This window comes from Ursus arctos, unplaced genomic scaffold (assembly GCF_023065955.2).
Source record: "Ursus arctos isolate Adak ecotype North America unplaced genomic scaffold, UrsArc2.0 scaffold_16, whole genome shotgun sequence".
Taxonomy (NCBI): Eukaryota; Metazoa; Chordata; class Mammalia; order Carnivora; family Ursidae; genus Ursus; species Ursus arctos.
Window position 1 is genome coordinate 37,698,468 of NW_026622830.1, and position 17,503 is coordinate 37,715,970.

At 36.8% G+C, this 17,503-nt stretch overlaps 2 protein-coding genes across 10 annotated transcripts in view; one reads left to right on the forward strand and one right to left on the reverse strand.

Annotated features, from left to right (window-relative positions):
* Window positions 1-13,392, reverse strand: part of ESF1 (ESF1 nucleolar pre-rRNA processing protein homolog) — a 62,891-nt gene extending 49,499 nt beyond the window's left edge. Inside the window, exons 1-6 of one of the 4 annotated variants that reach the window (XR_006409956.3) lie at window positions 13,321-13,387; window positions 10,897-11,579; window positions 5,295-5,680; window positions 4,141-4,254; window positions 2,028-2,128; window positions 889-1,041 (exon numbers count right to left, since the gene is read on the reverse strand). Coding sequence is in view for 3 of the 4 variants with exons in the window: in XM_026503014.4 (XP_026358799.2) it covers window positions 889-1,041; window positions 2,028-2,128; window positions 4,141-4,254; window positions 5,295-5,680; window positions 10,897-11,539 (1,397 nt within the window). In the remaining variant the exon portion in view is untranslated. Of the gene's footprint in view, window positions 1-888; window positions 1,042-2,027; window positions 2,129-4,140; window positions 4,255-5,294; window positions 5,681-10,896; window positions 11,580-13,074 lie in introns of all 4 variants that reach the window. The other 3 variants (XM_026503014.4, XM_057312669.1, XM_026503015.4) reach the window with 3 other exon arrangements.
* Window positions 13,393-13,440: 48 nt separating this feature from the next.
* NDUFAF5 (NADH:ubiquinone oxidoreductase complex assembly factor 5) overlaps window positions 13,441-17,503 on the forward strand; it is a 28,068-nt gene continuing 24,005 nt past the window's right edge. For 5 of the 6 annotated variants that reach the window (XR_007190711.2, XR_003317187.4, XM_026503009.4 and 2 more), the window contains exons 1-2: window positions 13,441-13,716; window positions 16,084-16,124. Coding sequence is in view for 3 of the 6 variants with exons in the window: in XM_026503009.4 (XP_026358794.1) it covers window positions 13,495-13,716; window positions 16,084-16,124 (263 nt within the window). In the remaining 3 variants the exon portion in view is untranslated. Of the gene's footprint in view, window positions 13,717-15,101; window positions 15,219-16,083; window positions 16,125-17,503 lie in introns of all 6 variants that reach the window. The other variant, XM_026503010.4, reaches the window with a different exon arrangement.

Consider the following 17,503-nt stretch of genomic DNA (forward strand, 5'->3'; position numbering starts at 1 on the left):
AACTGAGATTTATGACCACCTAAGGTTTTTCAGCTTTGGGCCAGTGAAACCTGCGCATGGGGTGAAAATAATGCCCAAGTCTGAAGACAATGCCAGCAGCACATCCATTCACTAAGCATTTAGAGCAGCACTGTCCAATGGAACTTTCTGTGATGATAGCAATGTTCTATATCTGCTTTGTCCAACATATGGCCAGTAAGTACTTCAAATGCGCCTAGTGATGAAGCAAATAAATGAATTTAAAATTTTTAATTAAATAGTCAGATATGACTAGTAGCTACTGTATTAGACAGCACAGGTCTAGAGGTTCCAGTTTATTAGCAAATTCCTTTGCCCCCACCTCAATGCTTTTTTTAAAGTTAATTCACCTGGTTCCTAGTTCTAAAAGAGAGTTGCAAAGAAATATCACTGCATATAATCCATCGTAAAAACATAGCCAATATGTTTAAAATTCAGGATATAAATGTGGGGCGACTCATACACAATATTTTAGCTTTTTCTCATTATAGTTTTCTCTGTTAAGAGTATGTTCCATAGAGGGGTGCCTGGGTGGCGCAGTTGTTAAGCGTCTGCCTTCGGCTCAGGGTGTGATCCCGGCATTACAGGATCGAGCCCCACATCAGGCTCCTCCGCTATGAGCCTGCTTCTTCCTCTCCCACTCCCCCTGCTTCTGTTCCCTCTCTCGCTGGCTGTCTCTATATCTTCAAATAAATAAAAAATAAAATTAAAAAAAAAAAAAAGAGTATGTTCCATAGGACAGAGTTCACCTAAAGCAATAAATCCCCTTTTACAATATGAAACAACAGAAAATACTACCTGTCTAATAACTTACTTCCTACAATCATATTGTGGTACAAGATAAAACTGGTAAGACACATACTGGATTACCTTAAATCTATGAATGAACAACTGCTTTCGAATTCCAGGCCATCACAATCCTCATAAATTTTACCAGCTGTTTCAGGAGAATCACAGTCTACAACTGCATAATAGTACTTGAGTCGTTTGAATTGATAATCTCTCAATTTTTCTCTAGAAGTCCTAAAAGGTAGAAAACTCATTAAGTTTACCTATACAGTATCTTCCTTTAAAAAATAAATGCAATTATTTCAAGAAAAATATATTACAACCTGGCTTTCATTCCAATCCATCTTTCCTTCATGATTCTACTTTCATGGACATTAAATATTTAAGCTCAATTTATTATTCTGACAAAGCACACTAGGTATTTTGATTGAAATTTAGTATCTAGAAAAGGAGTGTGTGAGAATCACATACGCTTACTCATAATTTTAACTCTTGAAAGGCATTTCTTTGTTTTGCTACCACATGTAGTCTCTTAAGTAAAACTCCTGAACAAGATCACTACATTATAAAATAAGTATGCTAGGAAAAGCATTAGCTCTAAGTACAAAGAAATTTCTGATCTTGTAAAATGTTTATTCCAGCTTTATGTGTTGTTAAGCCTAAATGGTTATAAGTTTAATTTCATTGAACTACAACATATTCTTTGAGTGTCTTCATTGGCTGTTCTGCCACCAATCTAGTTAACCATTTTTATTATGTGCACATATAGCTCCACCTAGTGGTTTAAAAACTACCTTAATTTTTTTTCTATACATTAGGATGATAAAAACTGTTATCATTATTTATTTAATCCTCAAATTAAAAAAAAATTATTTTGAAGGCAAATAGGGTTTCAATGCTACACCTATGAAGAGCAACATATCTGGAAAAAACCAAAACTTACTAATTAAGAGCAAGGACGCTGAGAACCCTAAATCAGTCTGTGAAATGTTTTTCAAAACTGCAATAATTGTTTTTGTGAATATAGAAATATGAATACACACACAAAAGGTTGTTGGAATAGTGTGCCACTTCTAACAGACCTTAATCTGCTTTGCAACTTGTTTTAACCATGAATGGCAGACACAACATAAACTTTAGTCCCATTAAAGTGACTAGAATTCTGAGTTAGTGACATGAACTTATGAGATTTAGTTTTGTTTTCTGTAACAGGTTAATACCAGTCCTTCTCAGGGGCATCTTCAGGAATACTTAATAACTCTACTGGTCCTTGAACTTGCTCTTCCTTCATCCTTTCCTTTCCAAACTCCGAAGGATATATCTAAACACAAAAAAATAAGGTCAACGTAATTCATACTTTACTTTTCTTACAACATCCAGACCTGTGAAGGTCAGGAACTCTAAGAGTTACAACTGAACTCGATGAAAACAGTAAGGATGACTCACTTCCAAACCTACTACAGGAAGCTAAAACATCCTGAGGAATCTCTTTAAAAATAGTCGTTTTGGCTGGAGAGTAACAGATGTGGAGCTTGAGAACAAAAATAGAGAATCTCCTGCATACATCAACTGGGACAAGATGGTCCAAGGGAAAAATTAAGAAAAGCAAAACAACAGTCTAAGTGCTCAAGGAACTTAAACACACACGAAAAATGACTGGATTAAATAGTTGACACAAAATATACAAAAATGATTAAAGAACTATATAAAACATAGAGAAAAACAATTTTATCTCTTAAGTTATATCATTTAACCAATGCTTTCTTTTAAGAAACACTTTAAATAGAAAAGAACTGGTAATAATCGTATCCACAGTTTAGATGGTCTTGGTAAAAGAAAAAGAATTCACACTCATTGGGATTTGGTAAATTTGTATGTTGGCTACTTTTGAGAAAAAATATAACTGTATTAATTTGTATTGTTTTGACACTACTGGGATTAATATATTTTTGCTAATACATGCTTTTCTGAGTTTTCTGCAATATACAATTTATTTAATAGGGGATTCTACTTTTTCCTACTAAGTTGAGCCGCAATAATAGATTTTGATGTGGAAGTTTTAAATACGCATGTAGTCACATTTGTTGATTCTGTTTTTCTCTTTTCTAAGTCTAGAAATTCCTACTATCCATTTCCTGAAACACAAGATGTAACAAAAACACAGTACTATTTTATTCTATTTCTGTGATTTGAGTTTTAATTTTTTCCCCTTACTTTATCTGGAGTTTATTTTGGACTATGATGACGTAAAGATCTGAACTAAGCTCTTTATAAAAAGACTTACCCATTTCTCCCAATGCCAGGTATTCAAGCTTATTTTGGTCTATATTAAAATATAAACTCTTCTATTTACCAATTTCATTCCATCAATTTGTCTTTCCAATTTTACCCAAACTTGTTAACTCTTGTAGCAATACAAAATGTTTACAATGTTATACCTGGCAGGGCGAATCCTTTTACACTGCTATGTTTTCCTAAAAATTTATTAGTCATTCTCACTTATTTATTCTTTTAGATGATTACTGATATCCTTTTTCTTTACTTTGATTTGAACTGAGATTATGACTGAAACTATACTAAAACTATAGAACTGACATCTTTAAATACTTAAACAGAAAAATAATTTAGAGCTGTTTCAGGCACTGTACTATATACTTAGTGTGAGCTTCTTTTCATTTCATCCTTACAACTACTCTAGGAAGTGCTATTATTATATTCACTTGTCACGTGAGAGAACACATTTGAGAAATTAATTAAATGCCCAAGATCACATGGCATGTATCAGAATCAAGGTTTGACTGCAGGTCTATCATACTGCAAAGCCTAGATTCTTTTTTTTTTTTTTTTTTTGGTTAAAGCCTAGATTCTTAATCACTATGCTTGCTCTCCAGAAACATGGTATCTTAACATTTATTTAAGTTTTTCAAATTTATCCGGTGTTATAGGTTACTTCCTATATATCATATATGTTTAAGGTAATTCCCATGGATTTTACATTTCTGCTGTTAGTAAAAAAAAGATTTTTTTCTTAAGTGGTTAAGAATTGAAGAATGCAATTAAAAAATATTTATTTTACTCTGTCCCTTTATTGAGCTTTATGATAGATTTTCAATTGATTTCCTTAGGTTTTTAAAATACATACAATCACATGACCCATCAACAGCAATAATCTTACCTCTTCCTTTCTAACTTTTATATTTATGCTACCAGTTTTGTGCTTAACTGTACTGGACAAATGCCAGATTATTTTTCTTAAAAGGAAAACTATGACTTAAAACAAGAAGATTAAACTTAAAATGTTTAGAAATATTTCAAAATGAAATCAATTCTCACCTTTACAGAAAATATAACACCCCCTTTAGGTTTAAATGAATTGAACAGAGCTAGCAAATCTTTTGCCTTTAATCTGTCCCAGTCCATGTTGCAAACTGCTAATCGACGTGTAACCTAAGAAATGAGAAAAATTAAATATTACAAAATCTCTATCATTCCCATCACTTGCAAACTATTCAAAAAAATATGTCTTCTTTCCCCAAAATTCTTTTTTTTTTTTTTTAAGATTTTATTTATTTATTTGACAGAGATAGAGACAGCCAGCGAGAGAGGGAACACAAGCAGGGGGAGTGGGAAAGGAAGAAGCAGGCTCACAGCGGAGGAGCCTGATGTGGGGCTTGATCCCATGACGCCAGGATCACGCCCTGACCCGAAGGCAGACGTCTAACCGCTGTGCCATCCAGGCGCCCCTTTCCCCCAAATTCTGAAATCACCAATACAATATTTATCTAACTAGTTTCAATATGTAGAAGAAAATTTCGGTTGAGTCACACAATGGTAAAACTGTCAACAGATAAGCACTTTCTCTTACTAGGTTCTTAGTTCTTGAATTAGAACTTGATAATCAGCTGACTTTTTAACAACCAAGTTTGTTAAGCTATTTTGCTACCCATGCATGAGTATGGAGATTGGGTATGTTACCCTATAGCATTTCTAATAGTGCAGTAGGAACAGAAATATAAACTACCAGTTACAATAAGTATTTTCTAAAAATTTCATGTGCCCTGGGACGCCTGGGTGGCTCAGTTGTGAAGCGTCTCCCTTTGGCTCAGGTCAAGATCCCATGGTCCTGGGACTGAGCCCCGCATCAGGCTCCCTGAACAGCAGGAGGCCTGCTTCTCCCTCTCACACTCCCCCTGCTTATGTTCCCTCTCTCGCGGTCTCTCTGCCAAATAAATAAATAAAAACAAAAATAAAAAATTTCACGTGACATTTCTTTAACTAATCTCTATTTGCTTGGACAGACATCTAACTTATATAGCTATATTCCATATCAAGAAGTTTTTTCATATCAAAAAGTTTTAATCAGAATAATCATTAATATTATTTACCAACAAAGGTTTTTCCAGTCAATTTAATGACATCAATTCTACCACCCATAAAAGCTACTTTTACTGTGCTTTTCACAAATAATCTTACATTCAAAAGCTTACCTCATCAGCCCGAGGAGCATCTTTATCTAATTCTCTCCAAGCATGCTCAAAACCAGAGTCCTCTGGCACTAAATCTGCCATATCTTCCTCATCTTCAGAACTAGTTTCTATATTTCCTTTACCCCTTGCAAGATCAGGACCACTGTCACTTTCATCATTGTCACTATCCTCATCTTCATCCTCCTCCTCATCACTTTCATTTCCATCAACATCATCATCATCATCAGCTGAAGTTCTACCAGTGCTTGTAATTTCATCTTCAGATTCTTCATCACCTATTTCACTAGAACTTTCTGAATCTTCCTCCAGAGCATCTTTGTCAAATATCTTACCACCTGTAGAGTTTTCATAACCATTGCTGTCTTTTGCCATTATTAGCGGAACCACTGCAAAAAAAATTAGAGGTGGGAGAAATTAAGAAAAGGTAAACACAATTAAATTGAATCCAACTTATTTTGACCTCAAATCCAGTAAAAATATAACTTCTATGAAACAGACTAAAAAAACATAAAGTCAGCAAGGTTCATGCTGAACTTATTTAACAGAAATTTTGATGTATACCCAGATCATACAAGTAGATTCACATACCCATTCAATCATTATGGAGTACCTGCTATGTGCTAGGTGCTCAATATAAAATCATCAGCAAGAGAAGCTATCAATGCCCTCACCGAACTTAGTCGAGAGGATAGATGGACAAATATCAATCAAATAAAATCAATCAAATCAATACACATAAAAAGCATACAATAGGAGTCTCTAAATAAGTATACCTGAGTTGCTACTTAAAGGATGAAGAGGAGGTATTCAAGATTAGACTAATAGATGAGGGAAATGTTCCAAACACCAAAACAAACAAACAAACAAACAAAAAACAAATGCAAAGATCCACGAATAGGAAAAAATTGGCAAGAATGTCTGGATTGCAGATGGCCAGGAGTCAAGTGAGAAATTAAACTGAAGAGTGAGGTAGGGGCCATGCTTCCCAAAAACCACGTAGAAGGTTTGGACTTTGTCATAAAAGCAATGAGAAGCTACTGTTATATTTTCAGAAAGAGGGACATCACCTTATTTGTACAGTGAGATCACTTTGACTACACTATAGAAAATTGACTGGAGGGAGTCAAAAGCAAATGTGAATAGAGAATTAGAAGTGTAGTACAATACTCCTAGTAAGAGAAGAAGGTGGCACGAAACTGTTAGAGACAGAAAGAAGTGAATGGATTAACTTCAGAGTTGTAGAGTCAGGAGGTAAAATCAACAGTAATTAGTGATGGGGGCTTGGTATGGGACTCAGAAGTTTTAAGAAAAGTCAAAGATGAGTTCTAGCTTCCTGGTGTGCAGAGCTAGCTAGCTAGCTGGACAGAGAAACGTGATGTTGGAAAAGAACCAGTCTGCTTGTTTGGTAGAGGCATATCATCAGTTCAGTTTTCAATATGTTGACTATGAAGGGCCTTCGAATCATATAAGAGGAGATACCAAGAAGGCAGCTGGTTGAGTCTACAGCTCTGAAAAGTTGCATGCTGGAGAGAAAATTTTTCACTCATTCATGTGTAGTAATAACAGAAGTTGTGATGTGGATGAGATCACCTATGCAGAACAAAACAGTAAGTTTTCTGCTAAATCTTGAACTTTGTAACTAACTTACGGTTAGCGATATACGAAAAGTAAAAGACTGTTTTTACTTAAATTGGATTTTTTTTAGCCCTCATAACTCTGAAAAAACTCATTTTGTATTTCTAAAGCAATCATATGATTCTACGATGGGTATGTGTGTATGTTGATATACAGTACCTTACACATTTGTTCACCTTTAAGTTGGAGCTTATGTTTCTGCTTACAAGGCTCTGCTCACAGAATTAAAAAAAAATTTAAAAGCTTAACACTTGGAATGAAATTCGAACTTAGTTTTCTTCTTAGTTCTATAATCTTATAATAGTCTTTCATTGGCCAAATATTTATTATCTATTATGTAAAATGCATTGAGCTCAGGAAAGGAAAAAGGGAGATGGCTTGTAACATCATCTCATGCTCTTGATGGGTTTATAAACAAAAAAATTGTTTACTGATTTATGAAACCATGTTCTATAAAGTAACACAGACGAGACATCTAAATTTGCCTGTAGAGAGGCATTTACAATAAGAAAGGCTTCAGGAAGATGCCAGTTGACCTGAGGCTAAATGTAAAAGAGTTCCTCGAGGAGGAAAAGAAACAGGCTTTTATTTCAGTACCATAAGAGAGTGGGGGGAACATAAAAAATAACTAGGCAGATGTGAAAAAGTCAAAAAAGGGCATTATCCTAAGTTCTGCATATGGGATCAGAAAAATGTCACCACAATAGTGAAAGAAAGTTACTACGAGGCAAGCTTTAGAATTCACCTTTAAGCAATATGCTCGGAAATAACACCTCGGGGACTTACCTTTACCTAATATTGCAATATTTATCAAGCATCAGTCATTATTTTACCATTAAATGATTTTTGCATTTCACTCTTTTTCATTAAACCGAATTTTTTTAAGCTAAAAAAAATAGCTTTGTTCTAAATATCTCTGAAGTCACAGATGTAATGTAGTGGTTACATTTTTTCCTAAGATGTTGAAACAAATACATAACTATTGACATAAAAAAGTCTGAGTATCATCTCACATATGCCCTGTTTTTACATATGGCAATGGTACACATATCACACTCTGGGTTGTATAATAAATTGACACATGCTTACTAGACTTAAAAAAGATCTAGTATTTTAATATTTTTGACAACATCAAGTACATTCAGAGTACTGATTGATTCAGTAAATATTTGCTCAGAGTCCACCATGTACAATGCTAGATAATATGGGATTATCTCTATTCCTGGATGGTACTGCTCTAGTAGTTAACTGTAAACAGTACTTACCTAGCTACTTTTAAAAAAATGCTTTATTTCCCCCCTCCAATTATAAAAGTAATGAATGCTCATTGAAAAAAAATTGAGAAAATATGGTTTAAGAAAATAAAATTAACTAGTAATTTTTCATTCAACAATAACTGGATAATTATTTTGGTACATAATTCCCTAAATTTGTTTTCTATGACGTATCCATTAATTTTTAAGTAGCTAATCATAACATTTATACTATTTTGTAACTTATTTTTAAAACTTCATATATAATAAACATGTGTGGGATATGTCACAATTTATTTAATCAATTCCCTAACGATTTAGATTACTTTTTAAATTTTAAAAACAATGCTAAGATGCACATTCTTTGCACAAACGTCCAATTATTTACTTAAAATAAGTTCTTAAGAGTGCAAGTGCTGGGCATCAACATTTCATGACACATAATACCGAACTGCACTCTTCACATCACCTTTACCTTGCAGAACCTAAAAAGCTCTCTGCAGGGGCACCTGGGTGGCTCAGGCAGTTAGGCATCTACCTTCGGCTCAGGTCATGATCCCAGCGTTCTGGGATGTAGTCCCACATCGGGTTCCCTGCTCAGTGGGAAGTCTGCCTCTCCCTCTACCCCTTCCCCCCTGCTCGTGATCTCTCTCTCTCTAATAAAATCTTAAAAAAGAAAAAAAAAGGTCTCTGCACACAATAGTTGCTAGTAATTGATGAATAATGAACAAAAGATGTTTACATATGAAGTCACTAATCCCTACTAATACATAATACCTTCCTAGACTGTGGAACTGATGTAAACTACTGGAAGCAACATGATGGCGTAGAAGGATTTTCAAAGACTTGAGTTACAGGCCTAGCTCTGTATAGCCTCACATAAATCACTTTAGCCTTGTTTCCTGATTAATCTACCCTAATTTCTCAAGCTTATTGAGAAATTTTAATTAAAAAAAGACATGCAAAAAGATTCTGTAAAATCAATCCAAAGGATTATATGGATATGTTTTAAAAATCCAGTGCCCCAAATCAAGTGAAATTTAAAAGATACTAGACTAACTTACCTAATGAACTCATCATCAAACAAACCTTGCTGCTGTTCCCATTCTGATCTTATTCTCCAATTTCAGTACCCAAACTCCTATCCCTCTCCCTACACCACAGTTTGCTGCCTGGTTCTACTACAAATGGAATGAGATGCCACCCCGAGCTCCTTAGTCCCTGCTATCTAGAATTCTATCCACTGCCTGATACCTCCTACTTTTGAATGCGATTTCAGCCTGTCAAGTCCACTCTGACTTTTTCCTGATGCCTATCCTCCTTGGATATTGTAATCATGGCCAGCCTTTGGCTCACCTGAATGCCAATTTTCAGTTAACAACATTAACAACAGGAAACACCAACACTCAAAATTGCTTGCTGCTGGAGGTGACACAAATTTTAATAAGCTCAGTAAACAAGTAAGCATGAACCAGAATCAGATGTTTCTTAGTTCCAAACAACCCTTTCTAGTTGTATTACCCACTTACCCCTTCAGAGACCTTATTATCTCATCAAATGGGAATACTGATCTCTTCTGAACATACGAAACCACATCTTTGCTCAAAAAGTCCTTTCTATACAGAGTGCTCTGGTCTCTCAATTTACTTTTTCCAAACCCTATGGTACTTCCCCTATGAATTTTTCTCTGATTACCATATCTTGAGTGACCTCTTCCTCTGAATTCCCATAGCCCTCTGCTAAACATCTTTTATGGCACTTACTATTATTTATTATATTACAGATCTGATTTCTACCACTTTAGATCTGTGGTTTCCAGTATGTAGCCAGCAGCCACATGTGGCAACTGAGCACTTGTAATGTGGCTCATTCAAATTTTATACTTGAGATTAGTATGAAAATAGAATGCAAACTATGCCATTAAAATTTAAGTTGATTACACATTGAAACAATTTTTTTATGTATTAGACTATGTTAATAAAATTAATTTCACCTTTTTTTTTTACGTCTTAACGTGTCAACTAGAAAATTCAAAATTACACTTTTATTGGACAGTGCTGCTTTAGAACTGTAGAATTTAGCAGGCTTTTATTTGCAATAGAGGATCCTGGGAAGGTCAAACTCCACTCAACAAGCTATGCACCTTGCAGAGGTGCTGTGTCTGCTCAGAGTGAATAAACCTACTGCTTCACTGAAAGATGCTGTCTCTTACCAAACTGTGAGCTTTAAGAGCTCTATCTATCCAAAAGGGCATAACTTTTTCTAATTTGCACAGGCATCATATAAGCGAGCAGTAGCCCCAAGATACGGGTCTTACCCATGTACTACCTGCCACATACTAGTTACTAAAAGTAGTTGAATGAATGAAGGATGGATGAGTACACAACTCTGCTAGCCCTCTTCAGACACACCTCTTCTTACTATTTGATGACAACATATAACACTTTATCTGATTAGAGAATATAGCTCTCACTAGTGCCTACCACAAATCAAAATCATTGTTTAGCCTCAAGTTTTCTCTCCTAGCCATTATAGTACCAAATAAAAAATAATCATTATATGGCATTTTTTTCTTTCACAGCTTTATACTTCCAAATAAGCATTTGATCATTCCCATTACAGTATGAAAATACTTACTATATATACCTTCTTTAAAAAAAAATCAGTATAAAAATGATGTATTATCAAAGAATCCATAATTCTTTCAAACCAACCTGATTGCATTTCTCTTCTTTTCTCAGAGTACTTGACCTTGGGAGATTTCACAATTTCAGAGGGGCCCAAGTCTCTTGTGCTTAGTTTTCCTTTGAGACATGAGTCTGTACAATGCTGAACAGTGCTTTTTTTCTCTGTTGTAATTTTTTGTGTAAATTCTTCTCTGTCTTTCTTGGGACTTATTTTTGAACCTACCTTCTTAAATTGGCATGACTTTTTCATTTTCTGGATTCTGTCAGAGTTACCTAAATCATTTTTATCTCCAGAATCCTTTTGATTAATTTTCTTGGTTTCTTTCTTTTTCTCCACAACTAGATCTTTTGATTCTATTTTATTGTTAGTCTGGGGTTTTTTCTTCTTCATTTTCTTTTGGTTCAGTGCTTTATCATCTTCATCAGATAGATCTGAATCAGAATCTGAAAGGTCGTAAAAACGTTTCAAGTCCTCTGTAGTGCTGTGGTTGATGGGGCGTCCTCTTTTATCCACAGCATAATTCAACTTGAACCTTTTGTCATGAAACATTGCTCGAAATCTCTTGTCAATTTTGACTTTTCGATCCTTTTCTGGCATTTCCCAAAATCTTGGGTCTTTTGTAACCCTCCTAAACCGCTGGTCACTCATTATTTCTTGTTTGGATGCCATTTTTAAATGTCTGACTACAAATGCTTGAAGAAATCAAATCCTAAAAAGTAAAACAAATATTACAATAATGAAGGGTTGGTTAAACAAGATGCTTTGGGAAAAAAATACTAATTCACAATATATTCTAAGTTAAATATAAATAAAGGTAATACATCCAATTTCATTTCTCAAACTTATTTTTTTTTTTTAAAGATTTTATTTATTTATTTGACAGAGACAGACAACCAGCGAGAGAGAGAACACAAGCAGGGGGAGTGGGAGAGGAAGAAGCAGGCTCCTAGCGGAGGAGCCCGATGTGGGGCTCGATCCCACAACACCGGGATCACGCCCTGAGCCGAAGGCATACGCCTAAAGACTGCGCCACCCAGGCGCCCTTCCCAAACTTATTCTGAGTCACATACGAAGAAGCAAAAACTATCAGAATATCCCCTTTTGATTATACACCATTTGGAGAAATAAATTTAAGACAAAACCAAGCAAAATTCCAGGGCTTTACAGAGGGAGACAAACACGAGCCAATTGCACTCAGTTAGAATTTCTATATATTTTTTTGTATACCTGTTACAAGTTAAAAGCTAATGTGATCAAAAATTTCCCAAGCCTCAGTTGATCCTATTTGTTTCTTCACATTCTGGTCCCATTCTCTGTTAGTCCTTACTTCATGCTACTACTCTGAACAGTTCTACAATGCTAGTCTCCTAAGACCCACATCAATTCAGATTTAGCTCACAAAGTTCCCTTTAAAAACCAGATAAATTTTCATCCCAGTTATTAATAAACATCACTTCTTTCTATAATTTCTTATTCTATAAGTAAGACCCAAAGTCTCCCCAAAACATATTAGACTCTGTGTGTAAGAGATATTAGTATTGTTCCCTTGAAAACAGTAACAGTTTAGCATCTCAATTTGATTTTTGCAGAGCTAAGAGTCATCGTTTTTTTGTTTTTTAAAAAAAGACCTTATCTGTCCATTTGTCAGAGAGCGAGAGCGCACAAGCAGGGGGAGCATCAGGCAGGGGGAGCATCAGGCAGAGGGAGAAGCAGGCTCCCCGCTGATCAAGGAGCCCAATGGGAGACTCGATGCAAGGACCCTGGATCACGACCCGAGCCAAAGACATAACCGATAAGCCACCCAAGGCGTCCCAAGAGTCATTGATTATTAAGAACAAAAAGGAACTGATCAAATAGGATAGCAGTGCTTTCTTTGGAAAGCAAGGCTTATTTTTTTCCCTTAAATTGAAAAACAATTTTTATACATCAAAAAAAAACCCAAAAAACCCAACAACCAAAAAAAAAAACCCCAAAACCAAACCCACACAGGTTTCAATGATGCACTTATTCGCGTAAGCATTTAACCCTCTGAACAGGTGGGACCGAGGTAGGTATCACCTCATCCAACTATTAGTGATAATGCATATAACTGTTTACAACTAAAGCATTCAATAAGCGTCAGATATTCAGACAGAGATGGGCGACCTGACCTCACCTTCCGACGCCCACCTTCAACTCCGCAGCCCACGCTCCCCTCTACCCACCTTCTAACGCGGAGAACGCCAGGGTGGTCCCAGGACGACGATCTCCTTCCCAACCCCAAACCTCAGGGCACAGCTACTGGGCTGAGGTCCTTCGACAGGACCCTGGAGAGGGCCAAGAAGTCTGAAAAATGAGACTGGCATGGCAAAGAAAAAGGGCGCAACCCCTCATGAATCCAAAGAAGACCCCGTCAAAGACGGGTTGGGCACCCACCCCGGCAGTTCTTCTGGAAAACCGAACCTACTCACCGGCTCTGAGCACTCGCCGAGTCTCACGTGCGATCCACACCCACAATCCTCCGCGTGACGCTCCACCGTGACGGCAAGAGAACTGGGCCAAACTACTTCCCCTTTTCCTCTGCGGCGAGCCGCGGTGGCGCATGTGCACTGTAAGTGCATCGGCAAGGGGCGTCACTGCTGGACATGCTGCGCTCGGGCTGTCTCTGGCTCTTCTGGCGGCGACCTCCGGCGGCGGGGGTCGCAGTAAAGAACTTCGGTCTCAGGAAGGTCGCCTCCGGCGTCTCTACCCCGGGCAGCACATCGCCCAGAGCCTTAAATATCTTCGACCGGGATTTGAAGAGAAAACAGAAAAACTGGGCGGCCCGGCAACCTGAGCCGATGAAGTTTGACTACCTGAGGGAGGAGGTGAGTCCGCGGGGCAGTGGGGGAGGGCGGCGCCGAGCTTTGGCGCCAGTTCCGGGGCTCTGGCCCGTCCCCAGCCGACCCCACCTCACTGGGTGACCTTGAGCAGCTGCCCTGCCTGTCTGAGCGTCTACTGTGATCACTGAAGGGGTGGGTGAGGATATTTGTAAGGTGCTATTCCTTGATTCATTCATCCACTCGGCAAATATCGCTGGGGTTACAGCTATGTCTTGGGCAGAGTAAACCGCTACCCTCAGGAGGTTTCATTTTTGTGGGTGTCGGTGAACAAGAAATGTAATTTCAGCCAAAGAGGTACGGTGAGGCACTAAAGTGAAGTAGTATATAATGACAGCCTTGGTCAGAGAAGGCCGCTCAGGCAGACGACATGATGAGAAATTAGGCAAGCTGAGCTCTGGAGGGAATAGCCTTAATAAGCAGAGGGAAGGACAAGTGAAGAGTTTCTGAGACGGAAAGGACCTTGGTTGAGGCCTCCAGTGACGCTTCGGTGAAGGAGAGAGTGGGAGAGGAGGTCAGGGAGGGCCCAGGTTATTAGAGCAGTAGAAGATAAAGGACTTTGGATTTTCTCATCTAACTGAACTGCCCATTTAATACGGTAACCTCTGGCCACATGTGGCTATTGAGCGCTTGAAATGTAGCTAGTCCAATTGAGATGCGCTGTATCTGTAAAATACACTGGATTTCAGTGACTCGCTGTGAAAAAAGATGCAAAATATTTCATTAACAGTTTTTTTTTTAATCTTGATTACCTGTTGAGATTGTAGTTTTGATATATTGGATAAAGTAAAATATGTGAAAAATAATTTCTCCTGTTCCTTTTTACTTTTTAAAAGTGGCTGATAGAAAATTTAAAATGACACATGTGGCTCTCATTGTTTTTCTGCTGGTCAACACTGCTCTAGAGGAGTGTAAGCCTGTGGAATGGTTTTTTGTTTTTGTTTGGGGGAGGGGGTTGGGGAATCAGCCCCCCGGGCTTGATCTCACAAACCTTAGATCGTGACCTGAGCCAAAATCAAGAGTCTCTTAACTGACTAAGCCATCCAGGCGCCCCTAGCATGTTGAATGGCTTTAAGCAGTGGAGTGATAGGATCTGGTTTATGTTTTAGGAAAATTAACTAAGATCTCTGATTTGTGCTCGTTTGAAGGACCTCTTCCTCTGTCCAGGTGGAATAGAAACTAAGGGTTTTTACTCTCTGGACACACAGCACCAAGTTCAGGCCTAAGTAAATGTTTCTTTGGGGATGAAGCAAAATTGAAGTTAAGTATAATGAACTCTTTAAAGCCAAAGCAGGAAACAGTTTTTGAGCTCCTTTGGACAGACCTCTGTGCAGGCTTGGCCTGACCAGATGATTGACTGTGTTTGTTCTTAGGGTTCATAATGACATGTACTTAGAAGATGTATATTTCTAACCACTCTTCTCCAAGCAAACCATGTAGATTACAACTTGACTGAGGCCTCATCAATCTGTAGGACTAGAATAAGTGAGGTAAAGTATATGAATGTTCTTTTTATAATAAACACGTTATTCATAATAGGAATGATATACAAAGCGGTCTCCTCCAGGAAAAGACTTCTGGTATAACTCTTTTCCCTTCCTCTACTACCTCCTAAAGCAAATACACATATGTTCTGAACTGCCAAGTCCTGATAGAAACTCTGGGGTGTTTATGAAGGAATAGTGGAATGTGAGGAATATTAGGTTCCCACATCTTTATTCCTGCCAGATGAAGCTAGCCTAGCAAAAGGAAGCACCTACCTTATGACCTCTTTTAGATTGGAATGGGATGGGGGAGAACAGCATGAAGTGCAGTTTCTTCAGTTTTGGCTAACTTTCTAACTTGCACATATTGCTTGGAAAAGTTGTTTACTTGTTTAGTAGTTCCACAGAATTTCTTATGAGTCTTCCAATAATAGAGTTTTTAAGTGATCATTTATGCATTGATCTGTAATCCGAGCTAACAATATTTTTTCACTTTCATATACTTCATGCTAATATCTGTGGACAGTAATGTATCTCTTATGCTCCTCTTCTTATCCTTGTAATCTTATATAGAACATAGAATGTAAAGGCCAAAATACAAATACATATTCATAGATATTTAGTTTTAGATTTATTAAATGGACTTCTGAAGTAGTTTTCCTCAATTTGTTTCCTGGAGTAGTTTAATTTATGGTGTTTATAATCATGGTCAAATTTATATAATTTGTGGTCAAATTGAAAATGAGATAGAAGTACTTATCAACATGTTGAAACATAAGTAACCTGTGGATTACTGAATACTAGAAAAAGTGTTGCTTCTCTGTTAAACCTACTTAACTTGTATACATCATTGCTGCTTGTAATCCTTCAGGTTGGAAGTCGGATCGCAGACCGTGTGTATGACATAACCAGGTAAGTGATCATTATCATAATAAGATACAATTAACTTTTGACTGGAGATTCAAGAGATTGAATGCTGAGAGCTTAATGTCTTGAATGGCAGAATCTGGAGGAATTTATTACCAGGATTAGTGATATGAATCACAGTCTTAAGTCTCCTTTTTTTTTTTTTTAAGATTATTTATCTATTTATTTGTGAGAGAGGGAGAGCACGCACGCGTGCTCAGGAGGGAGAGAAAGAAGCAGACTTCCCACTGAACAGGGAGCCCGACATGGGGCTTGATCCCAGGACCCTGGGATCCTGACCTGAGCCAAAGACAGATGCTTAACCAACTGAGCTACCTGGGCACCCCAAGTCTCTCCTTCTTTATGTCTGGAGAGCAGGTGTTCTTTTTCCTTCACTGTAGCCAAAAAAAAAAAAAAAAAAGAATGAATAGAAGCACAACTCATAGGTTCTCTATGAGCCTGAATGACTGATCCAGTTTCATTTGGCCAAAAGCCAGTGATGAAAACATTGCTCCAAAAATGGAGATAAAAATTGACCTTATGTGAATTTTTAAGATTTAATAAACCTAGCTTTAAACGTTTAACTACAATTAACAACAGAATCTTTTACTAAGTGAAGGAAAGAGTCTACCTAGATTTGTTCCCCACTCAGGTTATATGAGACTTTGGCCATTTTATCTTTAATATTGTTAATGGCAGTAGGGTTCTATGATAATTATATAGAGGCAGATTTGAGAAGAGAACACTTTCATGAAGTATTATTAAAACCTTGATGAATTCATTGCTCTGTATTAGGCATGACAAAAATTTTACAGATTCAAGTTTACAGCTATGGCAGAAACCACATAACTAATGGTTAAATAATGTCTTTACTGTAGAATTGCTCTGTGATGTTAGCAAATCACTTTGTGCTCTTTTGTTTAAAAGACATCCATTAAATTAGACCAACATTGGATGAATTTATTACATTTGTTTATAAAAAGGGGAATTTTATAAAATTGAAAACTTAGTCATTTTTTAGAGATATTCATGCTACTTAAAAGATTCTTGGGGTGAATTTCATATAGTAAAAGAATGCTTCATTATTACAGATAATCACCCCCATTTCATCTGTTTTATTAGTTCCATTATTTTAAGGATCTGAAACAAATAACTAGTTCTCTTTACTGCAGTCATTCATTTGCCTAGATTTTAGGCCATTTATTAAAAATGAAACACTAAATTTTCCAAATAAATATGGATTTTATAGTCTTTTTATGTCATAGTACTGAGCAAAACATAGATCTACAGAGATACCTGTGGTTATGGCTAAAAGCATGTCTTTAACATTAACTCTTTAGAACTAAATTACTAAAAATACCAGTCTAAAAAATAAAATACCAGTC